Consider the following 9,275-nt stretch of genomic DNA (forward strand, 5'->3'; position numbering starts at 1 on the left):
TTCTAAATTTAAAACAAAAGGACACTGAACACAATACAGACAAAACAGCATAGTATAAAAGCAACATGAGCACTGAAGAAAAGACAAAGATAATATGCGGTCTTGAACATATGACTTTTGAGTCTCGAGTTGAAGATGAGGAGTGAGTGGATATGGATGTCAGATGGTAATGAGTTCCAGAGTTTGGAAATACACAGCGGCTGAAAGCTTTGCTCGCCATGGCAGCAGAGGCACAGTAAGATGAACGGAAGAGGAGGATCTGAGGGAGGGACCAAGAAGGGGCAACATGGAGGTGGTTATATGAAGAGGGCTGTGGCTGTGTATGGCCTTGAAGGTACAGTATGTGGAAGGACTTTTTTAGTCTATTCGTAGGATCGGGGGATGTAATGAAATGAGGCGGTTCTGGTTCAAATCCAGTTAGCAGAGTTCAGGGCTATTGACAAGGGTGGAGGCAGCATGGATAGCGAGGGACGGGCGGAGACGATTCATGTTGTGAAAGGTGAACATCAGCAAATCAAGTGAAGTTGTTGAATTGTGATTTACAGGACCGTCTGCTAGGGCGGCACGGTGGTCTAGCGCAGGGGTGGGCAAACTTTTTGACTCGCGGGCCGCATTGATATGACAAAATTTACGGGGGGGGGGCAGACTATATATTTTACACGTAACAGTCCACCTGGTATTATTGTATCTGTAAAATTGTCATGCAATCTGCTATTATTATTTATTATTTTAGATTTATATTTAAATATTTTAAAAATAATAAAATATTATAATAATTACAATAAAATTTAAATAATAATTATTATATTATTATTATGTAAAATATGCAAATATAACAATAATATTATATATAATTAATATGATAATTAGCATTAATATAATAATTATAATAATCATAATAGTTCTAATAATAATCTAATAATAATTATTATTATTATTATTATTATTATTATTATTATTATGTGCTTGTGTCCCTTTTTTCAGGAGCACTTTGTAAACAACAGACCATGTCAAAAAACGAAATTGATAAAACCATCAAAAGGTTGGCTCAGGCCATGATGCCAGGTTGTATGTTGAGTTTAAATGAAATACTTTGGAAAGATTGGGCGGGCCGTAGTCAAACACTTGGCGGGCCGGATGTGGCCCCCGGGCCGTAGTTTGCCCACCCCTGGTCTAGTGGTTAGCGCGCAGACCTCACAGCTAGGAGACCAGGGTTCAATCTCCGGTTTCCTGTCCCCACATCATGCCATGAGTCTATTTGCCTTTAGACATTAGTAAATTAGATTAAATGCTAACACGCTAACGGCTACCATGCTAGCACCTAACAAGACAGCCTCAAGTCCCGAAAAGTTTGGGTCAGTCCCATAGTGTCCCCACATCATGCCATGTGTGTATTTGCCTTTAGACATGAGTAAATTAGCTAAAATGCTAACATGCTAACAGTCATCATGCTAGCACTTAGCAAGACAGCCGAAGGTCCCAAAAGTATCCAAAAATATGCTAGGTTAATTGGTGACTCCAAGGTATGAATGTGAGTGTGAATGGTTGTTTGTCTATATGCGTCCAGGGTGTACCCTGCCTCTCGCCCAAAGACAGCTGGGATAGGCTCCAGCACCCCCGCGACCCTTGTGAGGAAAAGCGGTAGAAAATGAATGAATGAATGAAAGACCGTCTGCTATCCATCCAGGCTCTTTACCTGAGGGGAGGGGGAAACTGAGGAGCTGTCCATGGTGAGTGTGAAACAGCTGACTTTGAAAGTGATGATTGTGTTCCATTCATTCATTCATTTTCTACCGCTTTTTCCTCACGAGGGTCGCGGGGGTGCTGGAGCCTATCCCAGCTGTCTTCGGGCGAGAGGCGGGGTACACCCTGGACTGGTCGCCAGCCAATCACAGGGCACATATAGACAACCATTCACACTCACATTCATACCTATGGACAATTTGGAGTCGCTAATTAACCTAGCATGTTTTTGGAATGTGGGAGGAAACCGGAGTACCCGGAGAAAACCCACACATGCACAGGGAGAACATGCAAACTCCACACAAAGATGTGGAATCGAACCCTGGTCTTCCTAGCTGTGAGGTATGCGCGCTAACCACTTGACCGCCGACTTCACCGAACTATTCATTCATTCATTTTCTAGGCAGGGTGATTGTGTTCCAATTAGAAGAAATTCAGTTTTGTCATTAGCCCCGTTTACATGAGGAGTTTTTCTCTTTCCGAATGGAATCTTTCCGAAAAGCAATGGTATACATGGAAAGGAATATTCCGATCGCGTGTCTACATGCACCGCTATAATGCACACCAAAGCTGCTTGCCAACCGCCAATAAACAACAGAAGAAGAAGAAGAACACAGTCTGACAACTTTCCGTTTGAGCGGGTACAAGATACCTCAATCGGATTGGGGAAAGAAATATTCCACAACCTGGGAATCCCATTATATACGTATTCATTCGGATTGGCACTTTTCTTTCGGAATGAGGTGTATACAAAGGTTACATTCTTTCCGTTTGAGCAAATAACTCGAATGGAATTGGAATATTTGGGTCCATGTAAATGTGGCTAGTGTGATGAGAACGTTTGTGGCAAACAATACACAGGAGGTGAGGGAGGAGGCAGGGAGTGCGGAGTTTGGTTCCACCAAGCAGTGGAACTGGATATTGAACCTGCAGAAGATATTGCTAAAGGGGGAAGAGGTAGATGATGAAAAGAACAGAGGCCTGGGGTATGCAGTATATCCAGGTATATAAAGTGGGCCATTCTTTTTTAAATAAATATCATAAAGGTCAAATATAATCTTTTTTTTATATAACAAATCCTCAGCCAATAACAAAAGAATATAATATAAAACAGTGCCTGGTTTACGAGGACATTTTAAAATGTCAACAACTCAAAAATACCGTAGTATTTTTAAGTAAACATTTTTCAAAAGACACAATATGTCATTATTTTGTGCCATGAATACCAACGTGTTAGCTACATCAGGCTTAGTGGTTGTATAACTTGTACATGTGTGGTAGAGCTTATTTTGTAAATAACTGATTTTGACATCGCGAGTCCATTTTTAAAGCCTTATTTTTTTTTTTTCACGGTTGGGTCGGGGGCCATATATTAGCAATGTGATGAGATTCCATTAATGAGGAACGCAACATCAGTACGGCAGACATCGCACACGTTCCTCATTTTGGGGTTTGGAACAAGTTTTAACCCTTAGATGCATGAGTGACTGGACACTACACTCTTCCATAAGTGGATCAAAAATGACCCATACTAGAATGTATTTGTTTTTAAGCCATTTTTTGCCATTTTGGTTAGAACTAATGCTATAGCATATTTGACTATGCCAATGCTATATTATTCCAGAATGACAGTATCTCAGACAGGTGTAATACCTATACTGCATATTATATTTTACAAAAACTGTGCTAGTGTTAGCTTATTGGGGTAGTTGGGGTAGTAACGCAAAAACAAAAATTTCTTAAAATGTATAAAAGATAAGTTAAAAATTTGAATGGCATGATATCAAAAACATGTTTTTGAGCAATACCTGGAATATGAAATGATAACAATTTTTAATTTACGAAGATATTTCAAGAAAACAACCTGACCTGGTCATTTTTGACCCACTTATGCATCTAAGGCAGGGGTCTCAAACACGTGGCCCGCGGGCCAAATGTGGCCCACAGGACAATAGTTTGAGGCCCCCGCCTTGATATGAAAGTTTAATGTTAGTGCGGCCCGCGCAAGTTTGATATGGATGCTGTATGGTATCATGTACCCAGAAAAAAATATTAAGTTTGATTCATGTTCATGTTAAAGGTTAAATAACTGTTAATAGTTATCCTCCCTATCCGTGTGGAAGTGGTAAGTTTTTCAAGTCGATATCAACCATGTGTTTGGTTTTGATATTATGCTTAAAGTCAATGATACTTTTAGAAATATCAATATATCGCCCGGTCCTAGTACATAGAGTATATTAGAGTATAGTACATATAGTACAAAATACCTGTTCCATCAGGTGTTGAGAGCACATAAGTTGGGAGCATCTTGACAGCTGCTGTGGGGTTGGTGTCTCTGCAAAGTCCTTTGTCCATTTCCCGTCGGAATCTCACAGATATATCCATCAGCGTTTCATCGGGAAGCTGGAGGTCGTGCAAGTACTTGTCCAACTAAACCACGAGAGAAAGAACACACAAGCTTAATAAATACAAGCTTTTCTTGTAGAAAATCGAAACCAAAGCAAAGTTTATTCATTTTTCTGTTTTTAATAAATGGGTTTTTTTTTTTTTTTTGGAAAACCTGATGCGGGCACATCACAGGGCACATATAGACAAACAACCATTCACACTCACATTCATACCTATGGACAATTTGGAGTGGCCAATTAACCTAGCATGTTTTTGGAATGTGGGAGGAAACTGGAATACCCGGAGAAAACCCACGTATGCACGGAGAGAACATGCAAACTCCACACAGGGATGGCCGAGGATGGAATCGAACCATGGTCCTCCGAGCTGTGAGGTCTGCGTGCTAACCACTTGATATTTATATTGGTGAGAAACTTCTGCTCCACATTTCAGCCCAGTATTCATTCATTCATTCATTTTCTACCACTTATCCTCAAGGGTCAATGGGGTGCTGGAGCCTATCCCAGCTGTCTTCGGGCGAGAGGCGGGGTACACCCTGGACTGGTGGCCAGCCAATCACAGGGCACATATAGACAAACAACCATTCACACTCACATTCATACCTACGGACAATTTGGAGTCACCAATTAACCTAGCATGTTTTTGGATACTTTTGGGACCTTAGGCTGTCTTGCTAAGTGCTAGCATGATGACTGTTAGCATGTTAGCATTTTAGCTAATTTACTCATGTCTAAAGGCAAACACACACATGGCATGATGTGTGGACACTATGGGACTGACCCAAACTTTTCGGGACCTGAGGCTGTCTTGTTAGGTGCTAGCATGGTAGCCGTTAACATGTTAGCATTTAAGCTAATTTACTAATGTCTAAAGGGAAATAGACACATGGCATGCAGGGTCGCGGGGGTGCTGGAGCCTATCCCAGCTGTCTTCGGGCGTGAGGCGGGGTACACCCTGGACTGGTCGCCAGCCAATCACAGGGCACATATAGACAAACAACCATTCACACTCACATTCATACCTATGGACAATATACTAAACAAAAATTAAAAATTAGATGATATCATTATGGCAGTCTTTTCATTTTACATGGGGCAAGTTCGGGCAAGTAGTTCTCACCTTAAGGATTCCCCATGGGCAAGTAATTCTTGTTTTTAACGTAGAGCCCTGGTTATCCCTTTTTTTTCACTAAATGAATATTTTAAGTCTTAATGATGTTCCCGCCAACAGTGTTTCGATTACGGAAATGACACGGCTGTCTCTGCTCTTGACTAGCGGCTGACGCTCGCTCCTTGACTTTGTGGCCTTTCTGGCCACTGGTGTGTTTCACATTCCAATTGTCTCCTCCTCTTACCGTCACCTGCTGTCCACTCCTGAGCCAAGAGTGACACACTTCTGTTCTTTCATCGCTCCTCCGCTTTGTTTTAATCTCTGCAAATATTAACTTTTCATCATTCTGTGTAATGCGAACAGAGAATGGTTTAAATACATCAGCTAGCTCCTTTGTTATACCTCATTAAAATTGTTGAACCAGTTGAAGAATTTACATTTTACACTGTTGGATCTCAAGGGGGGTTTTAAGTAGAGCTTCGGATCATTCAGATCAAACGGGAGTGAGCCAACAAAACTTAGTGAATGGCTGTTTGTTTATATGTGCCCGTGACCAGTAGGGGGGCACCAAGAGCATTCAATAGTGGGGAATGGGGGGGTTTGCTGGAGCCTATCCCAGATGTCTTCAGGTGAGAGGCGGGGTACACCCTGGACTGGTCGCCAGCCAATCACAGGGTACATATAGACAAACAACCATTCACACTCACAATCATACTATGGACAATTTAGAGTCGGCAATTAACCTAGCATGTTTTTGGAATGTGGGAGGAAACCGGAGTACCCGGAGAAAACCCACGCATGCACGGGGAGAACATGCAAACTCCACACAGAGATGCCCGAGCGGGGAATCGAACCCGGGCCTCCTAGCTGTGAGACCTGGCAAAACAGCAACAGCAACAGAGTCAACTATAATGGGTAATATGAATGGAAAGCTGACTGTAGGGGTGTTATTTCATGTCTATAGGGCTCTATAAATATTCATTCATTCATTTTCTACCACTTATCCTCACAAGGGTCGTGGGGGTGCTGGAGCCTATCCCAGCTGTCTTTGGGCGAGAAGCGGGGTACACCCTGGACTGGTGGCCAGCCAATCACAGGGCACATATAGACAAACAACCATTCACACTCACATTCATATCTATGGACAATATGGAGTCGCTAATTAAGCTAGCATGTTTTTGGAATGTGGGAGGAAACCATGCAATGCACGGCGAGAACATGCAAACTCCACACAGAGAAGCCAGAGCGGGAAATCTCTGAGCTGTGTGGCCTGCGCGCTAACCACTTGTGTCCACAAGCAAACAAACAGACAAAAGTACAAATGCCAACATAAACATAAACATAAATCCTCCGTGCTGTGCTTGGTGGAGGTAAAAAAGCCTTACGGAGCACAAGCATTATGGAAACAAGCAGAGAGTTGCAGCAAATGGAGGGGGCACTGTCAAGGTCTCACATTAATGCAGAAGCTGTTCGGGGCACTAAAGGAGTACAGTCTCTTATTGCCACGCCATGGAAGATGTGCAGCACATTGTTGTCCTCCAAAGAGAATTTGAAAACCTGAAGGAAGGCCTATTATAAAAAAGGTCTGCCTCAGGGTTACAGACTGGAACTAAATGGTCACATTTTGCAAGTACAATTTCAGACCTTGCAAGTAAGCATTTCAGCTACTCGTGCATTTGCCCATTTTATTTTCATTCATTCATTCATTTTCTACTGCTTTTTCCTCACGAGGGTCGTGGGGTGCTGCAGCCTATCCCAGCTGTCTTCGGGCGAGAGGCGGGGTACACCCTGGACTGGTGGCCAGCCAATCACAGGGCACATATAGACAAACAACCATTCACACTCACAAATTCATACCTATGGACAATTTGGAGTCGCTAATTAACCTAGCATGTTTTTGGAATGTGGGAGGAAACCGGAGTACCCGGAGAAAACCCACGCATGCACGGGGAGAACATGCAAACTCCACACAGAGATGGCCGAGGGTGGAATTGAACCCTGGTGTCCTAGCTGTAAGGTCTGCGCACTAACCACTCGTCCGCCATGCAGCCCACCTACGTAATTAAATTCATTCATTTGCTACCGCTTTTCCTCACGAGGGTCGTGGGGGGTACTGGAGCCTATCCCAGCTGTCTTGGGGCGAGAGGCGGGGTACACCCTGGACTGGTCGCCAGCCAATCACAGGGCACATATAGACAAACAACCATTCACACTCACATTCATAACAATATACAATTTGGAGTCACCAATTAACCTAGCATGTTTTTGGATACTTGTGTAAGTGCTAGCATGATGACTGTTAGCATGTTAGCATTTTAGCACACACAGTACACACATGGCATGATGTGGGGACACTATGGGACTGACCCAAAATTTTCGGGACCTGAGGCTGTCTTGTTAGGTGCTAGCGTGGTAGCCGTTAGCATGTTAGCATTTAAGCTAATTTACTAATGTCTAAAGACAAATAGACACATGGCATGCAGGGTCAAGAGGGTGCTGGAGCCTATCCCAGCTGTCTTTAGGCGAGAGGCGGGGTACACCCTGGACTGGTGGCCAGCCAATCACAGGGCACATATAGACAAACAACCATTCACACTCACATTCATACCTATGGACAATTTGGAGTCGCTAATTAACCTAGCATGTTTTTGGAATGTGGGAGGAAACCGGAGAAAACCGACGCATGCACGGGGAAAACATGCAAACTCCACAGAGATGGCCGAGGGCGGGATTGAACTCGGTTCTCCTAGCTGTGCAGCCCCACTTCAGACCACACACCTCGGAGACCTGGGTTCGATTCCCCCGATCTCTGTGTGGTGCAGGCGTAGTTTTCCTCCCACATTCCAAAAAACATGCATGTTAGGTTAATTGGTGATGTGATTGGCTGGCCACCAGTCCAGGGTGTACCCCGCCTCTCGCCCGAAGACAGCTGGGATAGGCTCCAGCATACCCGTGACCCTAGTGAGGATAAACGGTAAGGAAAATGAATAAATAATTTAAAAGGTGAGCTCATTAACACTGACCGCCTCTCACCTGAAGACAGCTGGGATAGGCTCCAGCATACCCACGACCCTCGTGAGGATAAGCGGGAGAAAATGAATGAATGAATGCTTTTGGGGGCCCCCACACTGGTCACGGGCACATATAAACAAACAGCCATTCACACACATTCATTCCTATGACCAATTGTGTGGAATATGGTCTTTACGATTTCCTGTGTGGCCTGCATGCCAACCACTCATCCACCTTCCCGCCATGGTGGGTTATCGTCCAGCAAAAGTTGTTACTGCGACAGGCCAAGTGCTTGCGTCATTTATTTAGCAAAATATGATGGCGTCTCAATGTCTGATTTCCTGCTGTGCTATTTCTGCTCTGTAGCCCGTCTTACTACCCGGGCTAAACGCTAAAAAGAAACTTTTAACAGGCTTGTTCCTGTGACTTTCAGGTATATATATATAAAAAACTAAATTACAGGCTAGCTAAATATCCTAACTAAAAGTAGCTGATACAAGTGAACGCCTCTCCGGCCTCAGCAGGTGATGGTGTCACATATTGAGACAACACCACTACATTCAACCAGTGTTACCAGTTTGGCCCGTCTTCAAGGTGGCTTTCGTGGTATAGTACCGAGTAAGCACAGACTAAAAGTCTTTAAAACGGATTTGTATAAAACACCAATATAGTTACTCACTTTAAGTACTTGATCGTCATGGAGTTCGGTGGAGTATTTAGCAAGTAGACTCGAAGCCAACATTGTCGATCCTACTTCTTCAGCTTTTGCAATAGTTCAACGTTTTAATGTTGTTTATTCCAACCGTTTCATTTAACTACCGCACGTCTCCGTTTAAACTTGATTTTCAAAAAAAAAAAACAACAAAATTCCAGTTTCCGGGATTCAGTGGGGTCACGCTCTCACGTCAGGTCGAGTCGCTGATTGGTTGGAAAGAGGGCGTGACGTCATGACGTGCTGTCCTGCTCCGCACTGTTCAGGGGGGATACTGCATATTTAGGTA

The 9,275-nt window shown here is 43.5% G+C and overlaps 1 protein-coding gene across 2 annotated transcripts in view; it reads right to left on the reverse strand.

Moving 5' to 3' along the window:
• Positions 1 to 9,171, reverse strand: part of hk2 (hexokinase 2) — a 29,772-nt gene extending 20,601 nt beyond the window's left edge. The window contains exons 1-2 of one of the 2 annotated variants that reach the window (XM_058069764.2): positions 8,954 to 9,167; positions 4,011 to 4,173 (exon numbers count right to left, since the gene is read on the reverse strand). In XM_058069764.2, the coding sequence (XP_057925747.2) occupies positions 4,011 to 4,173; positions 8,954 to 9,016 (226 nt within the window). In that variant the 5' untranslated portion in view covers positions 9,017 to 9,167. Of the gene's footprint in view, positions 1 to 4,010; positions 4,174 to 8,953 lie in introns of both variants that reach the window. The other variant, XM_058069765.2, reaches the window with a different exon arrangement.
• Between the last annotated feature and the right edge of the window lie 104 nt (positions 9,172 to 9,275).

The sequence above is a fragment of the Doryrhamphus excisus genome, linkage group LG3 (genome assembly GCF_037039965.1).
Source record: "Doryrhamphus excisus strain RoL-2023G ecotype Guam linkage group LG3, RoL_Dexc_Guam_v1.1, whole genome shotgun sequence".
NCBI lineage: Eukaryota > Metazoa > Chordata > Actinopteri > Syngnathiformes > Syngnathidae > Doryrhamphus > Doryrhamphus excisus.